The 23,582-nt window shown below is 43.2% G+C and overlaps 1 protein-coding gene across 3 annotated transcripts in view; it reads left to right on the forward strand.

Annotated features, from left to right (window-relative positions):
* Nucleotides 1–605: 605 nt before the first annotated feature.
* The window catches only part of LOC149276470 (synapsin-3-like), a 66,608-nt gene continuing 43,631 nt past the window's right edge, over nt 606–23,582 (forward strand). For 2 of the 3 annotated variants that reach the window (XM_089503622.1, XM_089503624.1), the window contains exons 1-5: nt 606–925; nt 2,504–2,561; nt 13,319–13,410; nt 15,974–16,130; nt 18,573–18,662. In XM_089503622.1, the coding sequence (XP_089359748.1) occupies nt 606–925; nt 2,504–2,561; nt 13,319–13,410; nt 15,974–16,130; nt 18,573–18,662 (717 nt within the window). Of the gene's footprint in view, nt 926–2,503; nt 2,562–13,318; nt 13,411–14,603; nt 14,607–15,973; nt 16,131–18,572; nt 18,663–23,582 lie in introns of all 3 variants that reach the window. The other variant, XM_089503623.1, reaches the window with a different exon arrangement.

Genomic DNA, 23,582 nt, shown 5'->3' on the forward strand with positions numbered 1-23,582 from the left:
GATTCCTGTTTGGAAGGCTTTTGGACTTAGTGTTCTTACGGATTTTAACATAACGAGAAATCCCATGGCATAAAGAGAGCGCACGCAGTGAGTCATTGCATCAACAGAGTGGAAACAATGGAGCTTCAAAAGGAACAAAAGGGGTTCTGCACGTCTGTCAACCTTCTAGATACACGCATGTAATGTAACATACACTATATGGACAAAAGTATTGGGACGCCTGACTATTACACCAACAGGGACTTTGATGACATCACATTGTAAATACATAGACATTAATATGAAGTTATAAAGACTCTTAATCAGTATTGGGTCTCGTCTTAGATTCAGGAGCCGTATGTCTATCCTCTAAGGTTAGATTATGGCCTACAGAAGCATTGGGGGAGTCCTCAAGACCTTGGGACCCCCAACTCAGCAGGGACTGCCAAGGATAATGTTACCTCCCCCTTCTCCATGACTTATTTTAACCCTTCCCTTCGCCCAGGTGACTAATCACACTCCTTCATAACTTATTTTTCTAGACAGAACTAAAGACAAGCAGCAAAGGCCAAGGTACATCCTGATCTCCGAGACACTGGTTACCACGATCCACCACAGGCCCAGCCATGAATTTCCTTCGAAGACGTTTGTCTGACAGCAGCTTCGTGGCCAACCTTCCCAATGGGTACATGATGGACCTTCAGCGACCGGATAATTCCACCAGCTCCCCAGTGTCTCCGGCCTTGGAAAGAAAACAACCGCAGCCTTCGCCGGCCCCAGCCTCCACAACCACCTCCAGCACCAGCATCTTCAGCTCCATCACCAATGCTGTGAAGCAGACCACCCAAGCAGCTGCCGGCCTGGTGGAACCCACAGGTCCTCCGCCACCTCCAGTGGTACTAAAGCCCAAGATACTTCTGGTGATCGATGACTCCCACACCGACTGGTGAGAATTAGTTCTTTCCTCCTCCTAACCTTCATAACATCATTGTGAAGTAATCGCACATTTTAATGTGTGTGTGTGTGTGTGTGTGTGTGTGTGTGTGTGTGTGTATATATATATATATATATATATACACAAATGTATTTTATTTTAGAACAGTAAACATTAAGTTTGGGTCTCCTTTAGGGATTTTTAAGAAATAAATAGATTTAAAAGATTCCCATAAATTGATAGAAAAAAACAGCAATATTGCATTTATAAAACATATGATTTTATTTTTTTGTCTTAAAAAAAAACAAAAAACATAAATCAATAAATAAAATAATACATTTCATAAGTGTAACATTTTAATTGTAATTTATTTTTTTTCTAAGAAAATTGCCCAAGAAGCCAAGTGACATCACAGCACTTCCTTGTCTTACCACTAGATGTCAGTATTGAGTTGTGTGAGATTTCTATCTGTTTCAGACAGTTCTAAATAGATTCTCTGTATGTAACATTCCATACATTACATTTCATTTATTTATATAGCACCAGCATATACCTTAGCGCTGTTACAGTAGAGGCCAGTAAAAATATTTGAGACCCAATTTAAAATGACAATGCCCTGTGCAAAAGTCTCACTTTTTTTTTTTTTTAAGTGGGGAAATTTGGGGTTTCGTCCAGAAGGATTTATTTTATTCACCAATGCCACCTAAGCTTGTCTATGTTGAGCCAGACCAAAATATCATCGGCTTTATTTGGCTCTTTGCCATGCGGCAAATCTTGTAAATTAGTATTTAATGTATCTCTAATAAAAATATTGGCGTGATCATATCTCTTCATTTTATTAACCATAATATAAAAGTGGTTAAGGATGTCAGAAATGTAAATAGAGGTTTAATCAGCATGGCAAGCTGTCCAATCACCAAGAACATTCCATTAGTTACCATGGTGATAAGACCGCTTTTTTTCACACTTTTGTGTTTTTCCTTCTGCGTACCAAGTGCACACTCACATCTAACTGGTCTCGGCTTGCAGATAACTGGAAACCAGTAGGCCCAGGACATTCTTTGTCCGTGGGATGTGTATCCCAGGCAGTGAGACCCTCGCCGATGCCTCGTACCCTTTATGAACACACAATGCCACCGTACAGTGCTCGCAGCCAATACAGTGGGACGTAGCTGGGCGATACGTGTTGCATGTCTGCCTTTCCGCGGGTCAGAAATAATCCCTTTAAATTATGCAGGAGATGGCAATGTACATGTTCCACATACAAAGTAGGAGTTGCAATAAGAAAACAATTAGCCTGGGAATCGAATTTAATTTAAACACGGACGGATTTCTTATTTTTAGGATTTTTTTTTGTACTGCGCCGCTGCTGATGAGCCTTCACTCGCTAAAGAATATTCTACGAATAGAAGGAAACAATAAATTATTTATTTTTGTTGCCACCCTTACTATCTACGGTTTAAATTAGTCTGATTGCGTCATGCTTGCAAGAACTCTCCTGCAATTTATCATTTTATTGGCAGGGATTGCTACATTCACTTGACAAGGAAACAAAAACTGATCCCTGCCTCCCATTTCCTTCCATAACAGGGCTAAATATTTCAAAGGGAAAAAGGTGGACAAGGAGTACGAGATTCGGGTGGAGCAGGTAAGTGTCAGCGAGATCAGCACACGGCCGCATGAAACTGACGGTACTTTAACGGACATGGAACTTCTGCAGTAGGTGCCGGCCCTTTAATGGTCAGACTTACCGGTTCCACTGTTTGATTTATTAAAGCTATTAGCTTTTATTTATGAAACGGCGTACAATGAAACTATAAATCACATGACATCGTATTCACAGAGCGCCAAATGAACAATAGCACATGTTAAGACATAGTGGCACAAAGTAAAATGACATTTTAACAAAGGGTGTTGAGGGCCCTGCTCCCTATATTGAATGGTCATATATATAGAAAATATATTATAATTAGGGCTGACATTATTATTATTTATTATTGTAGACACTAAAAAGCATAGGGTCACTTAGAAATGTTTTTGTTTTTGGAAAAACATGAAATGGCTCAGAAATCTAGCGCAGACAGGGTTAATGTCGGAAATGACTATTTTAGCTGGAAACGGATGATTTTTAATGGAATCTCTTTATAGGCGTACAGAGGCCCTTTATCACTCCCATCACTCCTGTGTTCCAATGGCCCTTTATCACTCCCATCACTCCTGTGCTCCAATGGCCCTTTATCACTCCCATCACTCCTGTGCTCCAATGGCCCTTTATCACTCCCATCACTCCTGTGCTCCAATGGCCCTTTATCACTCCCATCACCCCTGTGCTCCAATGGCACGTTGTGTTCGCTGATCCAAGTTTAGGTTTAAAAGGTTAAACTTTTGCAGTTATGCAAAAGTTTGATAAAGTTGCTGATTGTTGTTGATTGATTCCAAAATAATTGTGTTTACAGAAAAACAAAAACAATACAAGATGAAGGCAGTTTTGATCAATGAATATTATTACTCCAAAAATGACGATATCCCTTTAAACGCATAAAAAAACTTTATTTTTATGTGTTTAATCTTTTAAGCTTCTGTGTTTTAGTGTTGAGCGTCAGCAGCTCTTCTGGGCTTTAGATGAACTCCTTTAAATGAAATGGAAACCCGTCTGACCCCCTGCACCTGCCGTCCTGTAGGCAGAATGTGTACGTTAGAAGCAGGGAGGAGTATTTTTTTTAGAAAAGACATATATTTTTATAGAGGGAGGCGATACAGCTGCTGGGGAGTGTTGGGGGGATCATTAAAGGTCAGGCAACTTAGAACAGGTGGTCCGCGCCTTCTGCGGAATAAAAGACCTGTTCATATACAGGAGTTAATGCGGGGCCGACCAGTCGCCTTCGTTTTCTATTTATTTCCAATTATTTTTTAAGTATATACTGTGAAAAAATGTATTTTTATCCCTGCTATGGAGAGCATGAAAGGTTAATTTAAAGGGACATACATGGATTTGATCTTTACATTCGCTATTTGGATAACACAACGTGTAGAGCTAATTCCTTGCCCTTTAAAAAAGTCATTTTTACCTTAATTCTGCTATTTAAATTCTCCTTGCCCAAAATTTCTGAAAGTCGATCAATAACCTTCTCGCTCTGTTATCTGATCCCCGATCTACTAAACACCCCGACCGCTTATCATACTGCCTGTGTAGTTACTTGATTTTAAGGTATTTGGTTGAACGGAATACTTTACGTTTAATAGAATGTGGGGGGGTAAAACGAATTCCTTCTCTGCGGGGGTCTTATCCGCACCCACTGAATGTTAGGATCGCCATAAAGGGGGGGGGGACGAGGTACGTAAATCATTAAATTGGCTTCTTTCCAAACATATTATGAGTCAAAGTTCTGAGCTCTTCACGAGCCGAGCTGATCCCACCTGTAGATAAGACCCTCAAACCCTACAGTTCTGAAGAGATGTGGCAACCATCATTGGAAGCGTTGGCCTGAAAAATGTAGTGGTGTGGGGGGGGGGTTTATTCCCTGACACCCTCCGGCAAAGAAAAAGCTTAATTGTTTTTTTAATAAAAAAAAAAAAAATGCCCCAAAGACTCGGTATTCCTGGAGCCGTCACTAGCCGGGGGGAGTTGGCTCGGAAACGTGGTCTCCCATTGCCAACTGGAGGGGTACTGAGCGATTATCCGGGCTGGCACAGGAGTTTGCCTTGGCGCTGCTTCACACGCCAGAGACTCGTCTTGTTTATTGAGTTTCTTTACACCCCGCACCCAGTCCACAAATCTCATACCACCATCTATATTTTTTAACCCCTACAACCATAAATGCCCCCAAACCTCTCCTCCCTGAGCACCTACAGCCACCCTCCGCATTAACATATTATTTGCCAGAGCGAATTGGAGCAGAACACCTCTATCCATTGTATCCCCCTGCGGACAAAATGAAGGAAGATTGGGAGGAGGGAGGTCAGTGTGTGGGACACGGATTTTCATTAAATGTATATGACTGAGTAGCAAAGGAGGACATCGCCAACCTAATCTGCGGCGCAGTACAGCAACCAATCAAGGGACTCTTTGTGTACAGAGACAGACAGGAGCTCGTAGGCGTTATGAATAATTCATTTCAGTCTCACAATAACGCTGCGTGTTACGGAGAAGGGCTGGAGGCAGAAGAGGATCGGCTGGCCTGTCCCGGTCCGCACGGACCTCCAAAAAAAGAAAACTTTTTGTTTAATCCTCAATATCGCCACCTGGGCATTAGAAGATTTGTTCATTGAATGCGACTCCTTGCCTCTGCTGGACGGCTTTTCACTGTATCCACCTCCTCTGTAAGGAGCCCTTTTATCCCTGGCCGGCCTCTCATTCTTAATGAATATTTATTGAGTTTAAAGCCTGTTTAAAAGTTGTGCTCTGGTTGCCAATGCAACCCCTTCTTTCATTAACCCCATGTAGTCCCTTCCTAAATTCAGCCTCTGTGTGTGTGTGTATGTATATGTGTGTGTGTATATATATATATATATATATATATATATATATATATATGTCAGTACTCCATCATGCCGCTGACAACGTAAAGTATTCTATACATAGCACAGCTTCTGGCTCTGGGTATTCGGTAATATATTGTATGCCGTTTATTGCCCCAGAAGAACAATTACTTATTGAAATGCCCTGTGAGTAACCTTAACCCTTTGTGAATATTTTAATATGCATTCTTCAACAAACAAACAAAAAATACTTACCTTAGGTAGAAGCTGCAGCTCCTCCTTCATGGTCTGTCAATTCTCGCTATTGATTGGCAGATTGGCACAGCCAATCGCTGTTGGGGAAGCACTCTTATTGAAATCAATGAGAGCCCGTTCAACGCATGCGCATCCTGTATCATTCGCTGGAGCTGGGGGGTCCGGAAAGAGGCAGATGCATATAGGGGGGGGGGGATTCTGCAGAATCCTAAAGGGGACACAAGGAAAATTTAAAGGCACCTCGCAGTTATCATATACTTTAGATTGCGTATGATGGCTGGAGTGTCCCTTTAGATGGAATTGTCGTCAGTGATAGACAGATGCAATTGGGACTTAAGTGTCGTTCCTTAACACGTGTCGTCAGCGGCCCGATAAGCCGTATTCTGGACGGAGCGTTTGGGGCGATCACAGGAAGAAATATCCCAGACATCTTGTAGATACGCGTCCGCGAAGGCAGGAAGATCGCCGACGGACGCTTCTTTCTTCATCCTCAGAATCTTACAGAATCTGGATGGACTTTAATCAGTTTTTTTTCCCCGGCGTCTGGTGTATTTCACTCCGACCCGTCTGGTTTCTCTTCCCCTTACGGAAACCCGTTTGCTCCTAATTTTGTCTTGGAAACTTGGCAGAAAGTTAAAGTGCCCCAAAAAGTGACGTATTAACCCTTTCAGATACAAAGGGGACCTGCATAGATCACATCACTTACCCTTCCTAATATCTTCCAGTTATAAATCCTGATTCTGGCTTCAAAGGGTTAAAGAAAGAACCTTTATCAGCCCCTGGTCTTGTCTCAGTATAGCCTTATGCCTATCACATGCGTGTTTAAATTCCATCACTGGATTAATCTCTACCACTTCTGCTGGAAGGCTGTTCTGCTTATCCACCACCCCTCTCACTGAGGAAATACTAGCTTTATCTCTCCTAAAGAGGGACACTTGGGAGTTATGAGGTTGTAAATTTTTAAAATCCGCTGTAAACAATCCCAAGAAATGCTTTCCTGTAGTCTAAATATTGCACTTGGGTTAATTAAAGACCGATGAGGCATCAGGACATAATGCTTCTAATACAGCCTCAGACTTTAATTATCCAGACCGTGGGATCTGGATAGAAGATATAATTAGCTTTGTAAACAGAGCGCGGCGAAGGGAAATCACTCATACTTTGCATGCTCCTCGAGTGTCCGGCTGCAGGCTGTGGGTCTGCTCGACGTGCGGCGGGATGCAAGTATACCGGCGGGGGTAACAGGAGACAAAGCATAGGCAAGCGTTGTGGGGGGGGTTATTCCGAGTTTAAAATGATGGGTATTTATTATTCCGGTAGATACAGGAGTCTTTCCACCGACAACATGATCCAAGCCTGCGTGTCATAAAAACAGAAGATACATTGTATCCATTTTCATGAAAATCTATGTTTCTAACACGTTATTAAAGGGACTCTTCAGTGTCCCAGGTGGGAGTCTCACCAAAGAACAGAACAGACATATTCTGGACCACGGCGGCGGGTCCACCCCACCACGAAACCGTCTCTTGGCCGTTCAGCATACCTAGGAACTCTCCAGGTTTTGCCCGGAGACTCGACTGAATCGCCGTTTTTATTTCCATTTCAGAAATATGCTCTAGGAGACCATAATGATGAGATGAATTAAAAATACATGAGACATGGTGGGGTACGGTCAATTTATTCTGGAAATTAGACACCTAGGAGAAGCTATCCACGGCGGTCTATTCTCCAGGCCACATAACCGGCTTTGTGATTGACCTAGCGGGCGACCGGTGCACCACTTAGCGTTGGGCAGGTTGGGGAGATCATAGAGCTTGAATACACTATGCGTCTCCACAGTGACCTTCTTTCCTTGATAAGACCGCAGCATAGAAGACTGCAGCCGTATGTGGTTAAAGCTGGCTGCCCTGGGTCAAGCCTAGGCCAAGCGCCCATCCAAAATACATCTCTGCCTATACTTATATGGGTTCTGGATTGTCAACTATGAGGGGCCATTGTTATCGTTGGGTTATAACGGTTTATGATCGTTCCAGTAACTTTCTTGTGGTCAGTGTTGGCTCGTCTTCCAAGGATACTTCTTGGGACCCACAGTCATTGGAACCTGTCTCTCTAATATATACCAAAACGTCTGTGAAAGACTCTCAAAGGACCACCATGAAACTGAATGCTAGTCTAGAAACACTCTTCATGTTGTAATTTACAAAAAAAATAATAGGTTTTGGGTCTTTTTAGACCAGACAGAGCAAACTTTGATCACCCGGTCCACTAAGAAAATGTGACAAAAAGCCTTTGAAACAAAAGGAAACTAACACCAGGCTTTCTCTCAACATTCCGTCGTCTATCATGAGTTTTGGACAAGAACTTGCAGACTTTCCAGACTGTGCTAGAATAAGAGAATTGTTGGCTCTTCCTAGTTGCAGTCAACCGTGAGGAAACCGGTTCCGGAGTGGCTGAACTCCAGTACATGGAATATTTTAATAAAAAAAAAATATTTTATGAGGTCTAAAAATAAAATTTATGTGCTCAAACCTGAAGCTGCGTTCACGCTTCATTATAACAGCCTGCATAATGGGGAGTTGTGCAACTTTCTCCAAAACTACCCTGCCGTAAAAATGTGTGGTTTTAGCTTCTGTGATATAAAATTCACCTGACACTGAAAAGAGGATGAATACAGAAAAAAAAAAATGCTAAAAAAAAGGGCTAAAATTTGGCCAGATTCTAAACTTCTGTGAAGATGTAAGCATGGAGGGAGACCTTCAAATGAATGACTTGGTGGCGCATTCCTGATGACATCATACATTAGTGTTGTCCGACCATTCAGCGTATTAATCGTGTAATCATCGGCCAGCAGTGTTTGGAATCGTAGACCATAAATGGAACGATTTCCAGCTTAACCGAACTCTACAGGGTTTGGCCAAATCTGGATAATATCCACAACGACGTCTTTCACCTGCTCTCTGATTTCTGGTTCTTTGGAAAGAACCTCATGGTAGTTCTTCCTACCACCCCGGCATCATAGTCTTCCACCCAACCCCACAAGCTGTGATAAGGACACCGCTCCACGTTCCCAGTTACCCTATTTTTATGGAGCAAATAAACCCAATTTCGCTCACAACATGAACCTGTGATGTGTTCACAAACCCCATGTGAATGTGACTTGGCCTAAACTGACTAATTGTACCTAGGGCATCAGGTCAAGGGGGGCAGCAAAACATTTGTGCTGCTGCTCAATGGGCCAGTTCCAAGAGAGACCTTTGATGGGCTCAGCACAATCTCCATAGACTTTGTTGAAAGGCACCTTGAAGACATGGAGCTTCGGGATATCATGTCTTATCCCAGCGTCCTGAAGTGAAGATGGCGACTGAGGAGGGAGCTGCTGGGAGGGGGACACTTCCCTAGGGCAGCTCCACAGGTAAATACACCAATGATTACAAATGACATTGAGACAATTAAGGCATTGGGCCCCCCTACACCATAGAGTAGGGTACCATGACGGGGCCCGCCAGGAACCCCAGTAGAAAAGAGGTCCATATAAAATCCATTGGCTGCGGCCGGGCGGACAACCCAGACATGGCGGGAAGTATGCGGACCTTACTAGACTTTGAATAATGGTTTTCTCAAAATGGAAATCCTGTTGACCCTTTTTCCTGTTTTATTTATTGAGGGTTTGTTGTTATTTTATGACATCACTGTCGTTCTTTCACTCAACACCGTCCTCTAAAAAAAAAAAAAAAAAAATCCAATCAAAAGTGGGTAAAATGTTAACGTCTATTTACTGTCCTGGCCGCGGTTACTGGAAGCGGCCGCGTCTCGTCTGGAGTAACCTGCCGTTTTCTTTGGACGGTCTCTGATACATTGTTTCCCAAAACTCCGTTGTGTCTCTTGGACCGAAGTCTTTTACGGAAGCAACACCCACTGACACCCTTCATACAGATGAAAAACATCTGTCTGACGGGAAGATCTCTGATCTCAAAGCTCCGTTAAAAGTTTTTTGTTTTTTGTTTTTTTACAGATTTCAGTGATCTTGGGATAGTAATTGGGACGGATGGCATTTTTCTATTTGAGAAGAAAAAATACAAGGGGTCAGTTTTAACTGACGGAAGGGTAGTGGGTGTCATGGAGGGGGGAGAGCGGACCTTGTGTCACCCATGCGGTGGGACTACAGAGTGCAGAGGGGGGTGCATTTCAGGAACAATTTGAGATAAAGGCGTAATTGAGTCTAAAGCTAAAATACATATTTTTATTATTATTGTTTTTACTTAAAGAGGAAGTCCCATGGAAAAAAGAATTTCCCTGATTATAACCCCCCCGACACTGTATACAGAAATAACCCCCGGTCCTGTATACATTAATAACTAGACTTGTGCATTCCTATTCGGTGAGAACATGAAAACGAACACGAAGGGGTTGTTCAGCCCAAATAACGAACATACGAACATGGCGGCGGCAAAACGTTGACTAAGACACACAACCCGAAGAATCCAAAAAGACCCAGCGCTGTATACAGTAATATAATCCCCCAGCGCTGTATACAGTAATATAACCCCCAGCAGTGTATACAGTAATATAACCCCCCAGCGCTGTATACAGTAATATAACCCCCTGCGCTGTATCCGGTAATATAACCCCCAGCGCTGTATACAGTAATATACCCCCCAGCGCTGTATCCAGTAATAAACCCCCCCAGCGCTGTATACAGTAATATACCCCCCAGCGCTGTATCCAGTAATATAACCCCCAGCGCTGTATCTAATAACATAACCCCCCAGCACTGTATACAGTAATATAACCCCCCAGCACTGTATACAGTAATATAACCCCCCAGCGCTGTATCCAGTAATAAAACCCCCAGCGCTGTATACAGTAATATACCCCCCCAGCGCTGTATACAGTAATATAACCCCCAGCGCTGTATCCAATAATATAATCCCCAGTGCTGTATACAGTAATATAACCCCCAGCGCTGTATACAGTAATATAACCCCCCCAGCACTGTATACAGTAATATAACCCCCCAGCGCTGTATACAGTAATATAACCTCCCAGCGCTGTATACAGTAATATAACCCCCCAGCACTGTATACAGTAATATAACCCCCCAGCGCTGTATACAGTAATATAACCCCCCAGCGCTGTATACAGTAATAACCCCCAGCGCTGTATCCAGTAATATAACCCCCAGCGCTGTATCCAGTAATATAACCCCCAGCGCTGTATCCAGTAATATAACCCCCCAGCGCTGTATACAGTAATATAACCCCCAGCGCTGTATCCAGTAATATAACCCCCCGTGCTGTATACAGTAATATAACCCCCAGCGCTGTATACAGTAATATAACCCCCAGCGCTGTATACAGTAATATAACCACCAGCGCTGTATACAGTAATATAACCCCCAGCGCTGTATACAGTAATATAACCCCCAGCGCTGTATACAGTAATATAACCACCAGCGCTGTATACAGTAATATAACCCCCCAGCGCTGTATACAGTAATATAACCCCCCAGCGCTGTATACAGTAATATAACCCCCAGCGCTGTATACAGTAATAACCCCAGCGCTGTATACAGTAATATAACCCCCCAGCGCTGTATACAGTAATATAACCCCCAGCGCTGTATACAGTAATAACCCCCAGCGCTGTATACAGTAATATAACCCCCAGCGCTGTATACAGTAATATAACCACCAGCGCTGTATACAGTAATATAACCCCCAGCGCTGTATACAGTAATATAACCCCCAGCGCTGTATACAGTAATATAACCACCAGCGCTGTATACAGTAATATAACCACCAGCGCTGTATACAGTAATATAACCCCCAGCGCTGTATACAGTAATATAACCCCCAGCGCTGTATACAGTAATAACCCCCAGCGCTGTATACAGTAATATAACCCCCAGCGCTGTATACAGTAATATAACCACCAGCGCTGTATACAGTAATATAACCCCCAGCGCTGTATACAGTAATATAACCCCCAGCGCTGTATACAGTAATATAACCACCAGCGCTGTATACAGTAATATAACCCCCCAGCGCTGTATACAGTAATATAACCCCCCAGCGCTGTATACAGTAATATAACCCCCAGCGCTGTATACAGTAATAACCCCAGCGCTGTATACAGTAATATAACCCCCCAGCGCTGTATACAGTAATATAACCCCCAGCGCTGTATACAGTAATAACCCCCAGCGCTGTATACAGTAATATAACCCCCAGCGCTGTATTCAGTAATATAACCCCCAGCGCTGTATACAGTAATATAACCCCCAGCGCTGTATACAGTAATATAACCCCAGCGCTGTATACAGTAATATAACCCCCAGCGCCGTATATAGTAATCTAACCCCCAGCGCCGTATACAGTAATCTAACCCCCAGCGCTGTATACAGTAATAACCCCCAGCGCTGTATGCAGTAATATAACCCCCAGCGCTGTATGCAGTAATATAACCCCCAGCGCTGTATGCAGTAATATAACCCCCAGCGCTGTATACAGTAATATAACACCCAGCGCTGTATACAGTAATATAACACCCAGCGCTGTATACAGTAATATAACCCCCAGCGCTGTATACAGTAATATAACCCCCAGCGCTGTATAAAACCTGGTTTTATTTTATTTTCTCCCAATAAACCCCCTTTATCTGCAGACCTGGAGCCGCCGTTGCTGTCAGTCATGTGATATTTTGGGTGACTTTCCCGGCTCAAACACCACACTGAGCTGATGCTTTATGGCAATGCTAATGAAGTGCGTTCCTCAATAGACGTTTATTAGTCCGAGTGTCCAGCTGGGTGATTAAGACTGAGTCATTCTATAGTGCCCCACAGGCAGTATAAGGAGTTGGGGGTTCAGTAGATCGGGGATCAGATAACAGAGCGAGAATCATACAAATGGCTGATATGCAGCTGCCTGAAAATTATATTATTATTATTATTATATTATAATTTACAAATCTGACAAACCCAACAACTTTTGGAGGTTGAGGGCAATAATAGGGATTCCCTTGTGGCCCCAACACTTAAAACACTCGTATTTATCAGCATTATTCCTGACAGTGTGTATTTGCAGCTGCGGACGCTTCTCTCTCATCCAATCAACTTGCTGGAGTTTAAAAAAAAAAAAAAAAAAAAAAAAAGGATAATAATGTAAATTTTAAGAAGCTAAATATAGTAGGAGGCAGGATTGCCGTTCGTTTTTCCTGCAGATATTGTGCAGCTGGAGCGGGTCACCGACACACATTAACAGGCATTAGTTATTATTCTGCCCCCCGATCAGCACGTTCTGCGGCCCCCTGGACGCTTCCGTTTAGCTGCACCTGGACACAAACTTCTAGCACCTTTAAAAAAAAAAAAAAAAAAGTTAGAAATAAAATAGATGAGAAAATGGAAAATGTATCGACTACGACGATTTACACAAAATTAGTGTATGCCTATCCCATGGGTGTATTACCCTCTACCACTTCTGCTGGGAGGCCGTTCCATTTACCTACTACCCTCTCTTTACGATAAAAGAGTTCCTTATATCTAAATTAACAACGGGGGGGAAAATAAGTGAAGCAAATAAGAATTCAGCAGAAGTTGTGAATATTCGTGATCTTTACATGGTTTACGGGAAGCGAGGGGGTTTGGATCTGAATGTCTTTGTCGTTCGTTTCCAGGCAGAGTTTTCCGAGCTGAACTTGGTGTCCTACGTGAGCGGCGGCTGCATGGTGGACATGCAGGTGATCAGAAACGGTACCAAGGTGGTCAGGTAAGAAAGCCCAGGTGTAAGAGTCATTCTGTGAGCCCTGCATGCATGGGATAGACATACCAGACGAGACCAGCGACTGATTAAGGTTTGAGTCTTTGCAGCAGGAGAAAGGGGGAGACTAGACGGGGGCCAAATGGGGCCGATCTGCGGGCGGGTAGTGCGTTTCTTTTGGTCCTGTACGTTACTCCGTCTGTGCATGCTTGCTCCCGAGTTACCAGACCCCAGAGTGTTTTATCCACCTGGTGGGTCCAGCTCCGGTCCCCGTGCTTTGCACATTTGGTGACCATATGGCTTCCTCGAGTGACACGCGGAAAGGCAACGAGAGCGGTGACTGGAAGCGGGGACTCTGCCCGTAGCTAAAAGTTCAGAAAACAAAATAAAATGTCTTCAACGCTCTGTTCCCCTGAGTATAAAAAGTCTTTCTAGTTGAGAAATCGGGACTGTCCTGTAAAATCCAGGACTGTTGGGAGGTATGCAACAGATGGGATTAGTGTTCCAAAAAGCATTCCCTCGCTGAGATGTGGGTCCTCTGTGTGAACTCGGCGGCCCCCCGGGCCTGTGGTTACCTGCACCGAAGGAATTCTCCGTGTTTTTAGCTAAAAACAAGCAAGACGTGTGTATGGGGGGGGGGGGAAATCAGCTTACAGTCGCGCGTGATAAGCAGCAGCCCAGGGGAGGGGGGAATTCTTATGCCTGTGAGCTTGCAATCTAAAAAAGAACCATACACAATGTAAAAGACGGAACAGGTTCGCCGCGTACCTGCCGAGTGTCCTGGTTGTTAAAGGACAGTCTTGATTCGGACATCTGAATTATGTAAACGCAGCGATGTATTCTGGGCAGACTAGGCCTGGGGTGGCAGATCCAGGGGGTGGCAGATCGCATTCTTAGGTGATCAGGCCCCTCTGGTGTGCTGCCCCCTCTACGGGCCGGATACAGGGGGTCCTCTGATCCACATACCTGGGAACTTTTCGGCTCCGGCTACCCAGAACCCCCCTCTTGTGGGATGCGGGTCGTAGATCCCGCTGATGTCAGAGGATGGTCCCACTGATGTTGGGGGCGGTCCCGATTTTGACCATGCCTGGGAACTTCGGGGCTCCGGCTACCCGGAACCTTCCCTTGCGGGACGCGGCCAGCACTGCCCGCTGACGTCAGGCCCCGTCTATGGAGGCTGTGGGACATGCTGCTTGATGGAGTCGGTGGGGGAGACCCCCCGGGGCAATATTTGCACCAGGGCCCTGTGGTTTCTAGTTATGCCCTGGATTCCATCCAAGCCTCTGAAGCCTCTCCGTTGCAATCAAAATCATCTAGAAAATGCCACCCAGCAGAGGTGGTATCTGTTTAAACAGTGAAGATAAAAGGGAAGAAAAAATGACTTTTTAAATCAAGATTTAGGCAAATGTATTGTAAAAAAAAAAATTCGGATTCCGGTGACATTAAATGTCCGCTCTTTGACCTGCCGAACAAGGCTCCGATTCACGTCAAGCCTGTTATTTGAAACAGGAAGTGTCGGATTCCTCGCACTGCCACTTCCTGTATGGAGCTTCCACCTGCGGTCTGTCCCAAGATGACAGGGGTCTAAATTTAATACTAAATTTAATACAAGATCAAAGGAGGAAAGGTCTTCCCCACCCAACGTAAATAAATAACCCTCGGAACATTCCGGCAAAAATGATACAGAACGGAAAGATTTTCTGCTTTATTTTTGTGGAAATATTTGCAGTGGGCGGCACGTATTTTGGGCGTACAGGAAGCGCACACCTGGGGATCCGCGTGAAACAGAACCCGAGTCCCGGAAAAAAAACAGATTCAATGGAATGTTAGAAATTTCTGAGAAGGAAAGAAAAAAGGAGAAATAGAATTATTATTATTTAAAAAAATTCAAAATATAGAAATAAGACACAAAACTCTCGGTAAGAAGGTCGTCGCATACAACGTTTCCAGGCAAAGAAATGTTTTTTATTTTAAATTAACATAAAAACACAGAATCTGCCGGCAGATCGGCCCCATTCGGCCCCCGTCTAGTCGCCCGTTTCTCCTGCTGTAAAGACTCAAACCTTAATCAGTCGTTGGTCTCGTCTTAGATTCAGGAGCCGTCTGTCTACCCCATGCATGTTTAATACCCTCACTGCATTACCCTCTACCACCTCTGCTGGGAGGCTGTTCTGCGTATTTACCACCCTCTCAGTAAAGTAAATTGTCGTAGATAGGGTGACGGGGTGGTTTTCAAATACCTCATAACATTTCTAAAAAGTGACATTTGGTTTAGAGGATCTGGTGATTAATGTAACTGAATGATGCATTTATGTATTGTTATTTATTGATTTATATATCGCCATCATATTCCACAGCGCAGTACAATGGCACACAATCTGATTTAAAAACCTGCTGTTTCTATACACATTATCGGGGCTTTAGGGCTGTAGAACCCTGCGATCCCCTCATACCCAGCAAACATTCTGACCTCCTAGAAAAGAGGGGCATCAGGGGAGGAGAGAGGGGCATCGGGGATTTGGGGCATTCCTGGCCAGGGTATCTGAACCCGTTTGTTTCTTTTCCCGCGCAGATCTTTTAAGCCGGACTTTGTGCTGATCCGGCAGCACGCGTTCAGCATGACCCTCGGGGAGGACTTCCGGAGCCTGATAATGGGGCTGCAGTACGGCGGGGTCCCCGGCACCAACTCCCTCTACTCCATCTACAACTTCTGCAGCAAGCCCTGGGTGGTAAGTGACAGCAAACGCCAATAAAACCAGCATGGTGGGGGGTCTTTTACAAAAGGCCCATAGCTGCCAACAGTCCCATCACTTACCGGGACAGTCCTGACCTCTAGTCTGTCTCTCCCGGCGTCCTGATTCTTAAAGGCCTCCGGGAACTGCGCATGCTCAAGTCAAGGGAGAAGAGGGATTACATTCAATGGAGGGGCCACTGTGGCCCCATCCCCGTAGTATCACATGATGTTGTTGGCAGCCAGGTGTGCTTTGTATAACCTCCTCAGCCACAGCCAGTATGGCCGTGATGATGTCATGGCCATACCAACCATGATGATGTCATACTGGGACGCCGGCGGACTTTCACGCATACCTTTCCTGACCGCAGGATCCTCGCCCTTCTTATTTTATATTGATTTTCCTCCCCGCTGCATCTCAAACTTCCTCGTATTCTTACGTTCCTTTGATGTTCTCGGGAACCTTATTTATTCAGACGTCTGCAGACGGAGCTGGATTTCCCGCCAGCCAAATGGAGACAGAACTCCATGGTCCACGAGCAAAGATTACAATGTAACCAATCGCGAACGGGTAGTAGATGAGTGGAACAGCTTCCCAGCAGAGGTGGTAGAGGTTTATAAGTAAGCAAATTTAAACATGCATGGGATAGGCATATGGCTCCTGGATCTAAGACGAGACCGGCGACTCGAAGTTCAGTATATGATTTTCTCCGCACCGTCATATTATTTGCTTCAAGGACAGGAAGTCGCTATTGTATTTTTAGAAGAGAAAGGAAGTATCCCCTTCGCTGTCAGACAGGCCGGCAACATATAGGCAACACCCTGAGAAAATGCCTCTTTTAAAACGGCAGGAGATCAGCTTATACGGCGAAAAGCCCCGAAAGAACTGTTATAGTTTATGTTATTTTTGTGTACAATCCTCTCTGGGGAGGAAAAAATGGAGTGCACATCAGTACATTTAATCTAATAGGTAACAAATGGTTCCCCGAGTAGAGCTAAATATTTGCGCTATACATTAACTCTAAAGGACCGGGGGGCCCTAAAACTCGGGGACTGATGGGCAGCTCAACTCGTTGGTCTCGTCTTCAGGAGCCGTATGTCTATCCCATGTATGTTTAAATCCCCTCACTGTATTACCCTCTACCACGTTTGCAGGGAGGCTGTTCCACTTATCTACCACCCTCCGAGTAAAGTCCTTCCCATCACATCTGGAGTCTGCATCTTGTGGCCTTATTAAATTTGTAACTTTATGGAAAAGAATGTGTTTTACAGAGGCGATTAAGCCCGAGTGTTTTTGGGGGGGGTTTAATTTCCTTATAGACCATCTGCAGCCGGTCCGGAGCCAACCGCTGTGTTACTGCGCAGCTGGATGTGGCTCTAATGTCAGACCGGTTGTTTTGGGGATTCCGCTCCTTTGGGGCCCTGGGAAAAACATACCCCCATCCACAAAATATATATATACACGTTATATATATATATATATATATATTAGCGCCAGCAGATGCCATAGCGCAGTGTTAACAGTATGTAGACTGCACATATATATATATAATGTATTAGGTAACCCAACTTATGTGTATAGTATAGGAAAATCTGGATGATTATTCCTCCCCATCAGGGTTGTGTGTGTAGTTGCTGACGGGATATGCCTGCCGGCGACTCTAAAAACATGTGGCCGGACCTCACATCACTTGGCGGCTGCTGGCCGTAAAGTGCCGGGGACCCACAGTAATCCCCAGTCTGGCTCGGCACCCCATTATCTCCCCACCGCCACCGCTGTTAAGTTGCTGATTGCTGATGATTGGGTTAGACAGGATGGGGGGGGGGGGCATACCTGGGAGTTTTGCCTGGAGACTCCCACTGCTTTTCCGGGTCACTCCGGCACGTCCCACTCTACGCCCACTACCCCATTAAAAAAAACATGGGTCCCGCACAATGGTATGGCCCACCGACCTCACCCGGACCTCCTTCCCGCATCCCACAAGGGGGGGACTCCAGGTAGCCGGAGCCAGAAAGTCCCCAGGTGTGGTAGAGGCGAGTGGGGAAAACTTCATTATTTAACCCAATATCTCCCAAACAATCACATTTACAGAAAGCACACGCTATGGGTAGTTTTAGTGCTAAAGGTAACAGTCCCACCATTAAGATACAGTAACAAGTAATCAAGGTCTGTCCTCTGGAAAGGGGGGGCATCTGTCTGTCAATCCTCTGTCTGTCTAAACCCGCTCTTTATACCTTTGTCTCTAACATCATATGAGCAAAAACTAGCACAGAATAAAAAAAAAAATGTTGGCTTTCTTCCTGCTCCGCGAGATAAATCCGTTCCCCGTCCCTGCTAGTAATAATCGCGCGAATTAACGACCCGGGAGCGATGTAATGCCCTTCCTGTTGGAGATACTCCGTGTGATTGCGCTCTAACGCTGTCGTTGTCTCTCTCCAGTTTTCGCAGCTCATAAAGATCTTTCAGCGGCTGGGTGCCGACAAGTTCCCCTTGGTGGATCAGTCTTTCTTCCCTAACCACAAGCAGATGGTGAGTGTCGCTGGTTTCCCCATATGGCTTTTAGGACTAAGACAGGGGGGGCTATGCCTCCGGGTCAGACCGATATGAGGAGGGAGAAGGGGGTCTTGCATTGAAAAGTCAACCACAAAAATGATATTTCATGAAAAGAAATGTTTAAGTTCATTTTTCCCTCATTTCCAAAGCCACCATTAACGAAACAGCATGCCTCATGCCTCATGTTCAACCCTTACATTTCATCGGAGTGTTGAGTATACATTGGGTTCCATCTAGAATGTCCAGAAACACATTATTATTATTATTATTATTATTATTATTTATTTACTTATTTTTTATGACATATGTCGGCGGAAACATTTACTTTTCACTTAAACAAATAGGGGTTACTATTCCTTTAAGATAAAGGGGTTTGAGTAATTTTATTGTGAATGGATGTCATTGTAGGGCCAGACTGGGGATGACGGGGTGGCCCTGGCACTTTAAGGCCAGCGGCCACCCTATGATGTAACCAGACGTTTGCCGTGTGTGTCAGATTGCCAGTCCAGGCTGGGTCATAGCGTGGCATTGGTTAGCAAAGGCTGTACTGTGTTGTTCGGCAGTGAAATAGTTAAGCTTTAGCATTGATATTACTGATCGTTAAACCTCCTGAACACTGAATCGCTGTAATAATTACAGACGCACATCTGCATTATCCAAGGAGTTGTGTGTTCTCCATTTGCACCTCGGTACAAATGAAGTGTCGGTTTTTTTTGGGTTGTCTCACCCGCATTTTGTGGGATACGGTCAATTATTTCTAATTGGGGTTGTACAGAATACTCCAGACTGCACAAAAGATTTATCGCTCGCACAATGAAAACAAATGATCGTAGCCGTGAGTCACTTATTGGCCGAGACGCTTGCCTTCCGTCGAATCGACGCAAAATTATTAAAGGCGTCCAACATCTTGTAAATCCTTACAAACGACGTGGCTGCGCCTGATAAGCATCTGGTTTAAAGATGATTGGAGATAGTGGTCTTCTTGGGATGGAGGGGACATATATGAAACATGTTAGCCGAGACATGAGTCTGCCACCACGGTGCTTCTAACATGTTTTCAAGAAGAATTCTTGGGCAAAGTGATGTAATTCATGGAAACATTCCATTGGTTGCTGTGGCGATTGCACCATTCTTTCTATTTCCCACCGTACTTGATAAACAATCCCAATGGTGAGAAGGTTCTATGGGCTTTACGACTAGCTGAGAAGGTTGTTACATCTCTCTGTTGTTTTGGCTCCTGGATGAGCCTACTGTGTCTTGAACCAAAAATCCACGTGACGTGATGGGCAACTTAGTCGTATCTCCAGAAACACCAAATCACTCACCGTTTGGAACTCTAAAGTATAGTGTAGCAGAGATCCTAGTGAATTCCCTTTAGATTCAGATCAGGGAACACTCGGTCATCAAAGTTCCTTGCCATTGAGTTCCAAAGAACTTGGTGGACATCTTGGTTGTATCTCAGAAACACGTTCAGCAGAGGCTAGCTCCTTGAAGACTAAAGCATTGTGAATGTGGCAGAGATCCTAGTCAACCCCCCCCCCGTTAGACCAGTTGAGATCTTGGAAAACTCATCAGAGACGGGTCATCAAACATATCTTGCCATCGGGTTCCAAAGGGCTTGATGGTCATCTCAGTAGTAGCTCCAGAACCTTCAGCAGAGGCTAGCTCCTTAAGGCACCAGAAAGACTAAAGTATAGTGAACGTGGCAGGGATCCTAGTGAATTCCCTTTAAGGGAAAAAGAAAATGGTGTTGACCACCCTCTTGGTGGAAAAAGGATGTTCTTCTATACTTTTTATTACACTAAAGACCTTTTGGTATTTAAACTTACCATAGGTTTCAATCAGAAAGCATTTAGTTACATTTAATCATTTGTTATAATGTAGCAATATCTCTCTCCCGTTAGTTCCTGTACCCTGTACAATTAGCGTCATGTTAATAATTATCTATTTAGATCAATTTCCCAGAATAAACTATTAAATTACAGTTTTTTTTATCCATTATATGTTTCTTTAGCTGGTATCACATGGCTACGCATGAACGACAGTCTCTTTTGGAATTATCATCAAGTTATGTAACAAACCTCGTCGTTAAAACCTCTTTTTTTTTTTTTTTTTTTTTTTATAAAGCAGAATTATTATTTCACACTTAATGTTTATTTTGGAAAGTTCTGCATTTCACATCTGGTTTTTACCAAAAATGGTGATTATTCTGCATCTTGTCTTTTCTCTCCAATTTAAAAAATTATATGTTTAAATTATGAAGACAAAAAAAAAAAAAAAAAAAAAAGATTTAGGAAAGAGGAAACGTCTGGAATTTGTGTTAATTATAAGTAAAATTACAGATTCCTGGTTAGTGGATTATAAGGTCATTTTGTGCACCCCCCCCCTTTCCGTGATATAACCAAGCACAGAATTTTCGACAGGGTTCGCAATTTGACTTTAAAAAATAATAAAAGGAAATTTTGATGGAGAGCTGTGATACCGAGACAGAAATCTGGCCGGAATAAATTGCTTTTTTTTTTTTCTTGTCTGGAGTTTGTAGATATCCGAGTGGGATAAAGACTGTGGGAGATTAATACTGTAAACACTTTTGTTTTTTTAAGAATAAATGAAACTAAAAAAAAAAATAAGCATTTAGGGCAGAATTCAAGTCTTGTATCCATAGGCAGGAAAATCCATGCAGAGCCTTAAAAAATATTATTTAAATAAATGATGGTCCATCTTAACTTTCTTCAACATGGAAACTCTTCAAATCTTGAGTGGAGTCTTGAGTGGAGATCCCATTGGATTCTAGAATCAGCTCATAGACTCTCATCTTCAGTCGCTGACCTCCCAATATATAACCCCAATAAGTTGTGCGTTGGCTGTTGAGCAACTACCTTGACGATCGGAAAAGTTGGGCACCAACATCTGGAGGACCTCTGAATGGAAATGTTCAATGATTTCGGGTGACCAAGAACCACCATGCTGGATCAAGCTTTAGTATTATTTACCAATCATCTTGTTTGGATCCAGAAAGCAAGAGGTTGGTCATCAAAAAGGGGGTTTGAGTCTAGCACCTTTAACCTGATGGGCTTTCAGATCTACTTGCCTCCCATTGGCAGGCTGCAGTTCCGTTTTAGAACATGGATGTGGAAATATAGATCTTTCCTGTTTATCTGTTGGCATCACGAGAAGTTACCGTTATTGTAGGATCCCCAAAACTGACGAGTTTAGGTGGGTTCCTTGGGCTTGAAAGCCCAGTTTGATGGGTTCTACTTTATTTTTAAATAAATAGTAAGAAAACATTTCTATCGCTGTTTAAGAACAACATATCTCTATAAAATATTAACATTCTATTATTTATGAGACCTCTGGAGTATTTCTCTCCAACACTAAAGTATATAAGCATCGTACGTGACTATGTCCAATCCCAAAACCTGGCCTGTCAATGACCCCTAAGATGTTCATTCTGTGCTGGGAAACATTGCCAATAGCATAATCCTGCCAACGGGCACATGAAGGGCCAGAACTCGTATTTGCTGTTCCTCTCTTAAATAGTGCAGCCTGCCCAAGATCCACTTAACGGTGCCACATCGTACTTCTACAGACGGCAAAACACTCTAACCTATAAACACCTGAAAGGATCACTTTACACCCTTTTAATTATCGCATAAAGTTTTAGAACAGATCACAGTGCATATATATATATAGATATATAGATATATATATATATCTATATATAGATAGATATATAGATATATATATATAGATATATATCTATATATAGATATATATAGATATAGATATATAGATATATATATATATAGATATATATCTATATAGATATATATAGATATATATAGATCTATATAGATATAGATATATAGATATATATAGATATATATAGATAGATATATTATATATATATAGATATATATAGATATATTATATATAGATATATTATATATTATATATATATAGATAGATATAGATATATAGATATATATCTATAGGAAACAAGGACATTTATGGCTGTTACATAATTGCAAAAGGGTTTCTGACCATCAATTAGCTTTTTAAACTTAAACTTGGCGAACACAACGTGCCATTGGAACACAGGAGTGATGGGAGTGATAAAGGGCCATTGGAACACAGGACTGATGGGAGTGATAAAGGGCCATTGGAACACAGGAGTGATGGGAGTGATAAAGGGCCATTGGGGCACAGGAGTGATGGGAGTGATAAAGGGCCATTGGAACACAGGAGTGATGGGAGTGATAAAGGGTCTCTTTACGCCTATGAAGAGATTCCATTAAAAATCAGCCGTTTCCAGCTACAATAGTCATTTACAACATTAACCCCGTCTGCGCTGGATTTCTGATCCATTTCATGGACATTTCTAAGTGACCCCAAATCTTTGAAGGGCAGTATGCGTGTAAATTGTTATCTGGGTTTCTGTATGGAAGTGTCATGGGTCACTTCTCCTTTGAAAACCTCTCCTAATACCTAGCTTTTACACAGTAACATACCAAAAATGGCACCGGGCCATCAAGTTCAACCTCCTTTCCTAATATGTGACAATTATACACTAATGTGATCCCTATAAGAATACTGGGAGGGATGCCAGAATTCTGGGCACAGTTTCTTCCGGCATTTTAAAATTGAGGTACATGTGTTTATAAGGGGTGTATGTTTAAAACATGAGTAGAAGATACACAACCATAAGGCATTTAGAAGAATAATGTATTTATTTACACAATTTAATTTATTAACACTTTTTCTGCCGTTTCCAAAACAAAATATTGTGACCTTTCAGGTTGAATTTAGTACAATTTAGCCGAAGGGAACAAAACACTGCAAAGTTACAAATTAACAAGATATGATCTGTGTAATGAGTAATACACATTGTATGCG

The sequence above is a fragment of the Sceloporus occidentalis genome, unplaced genomic scaffold (assembly GCF_023333645.1).
Source record: "Sceloporus occidentalis isolate IW3139 unplaced genomic scaffold, rSceOcc1.0.p SCAF_238, whole genome shotgun sequence".
Classification (NCBI taxonomy): Eukaryota; Metazoa; Chordata; class Lepidosauria; order Squamata; family Phrynosomatidae; genus Sceloporus; species Sceloporus occidentalis.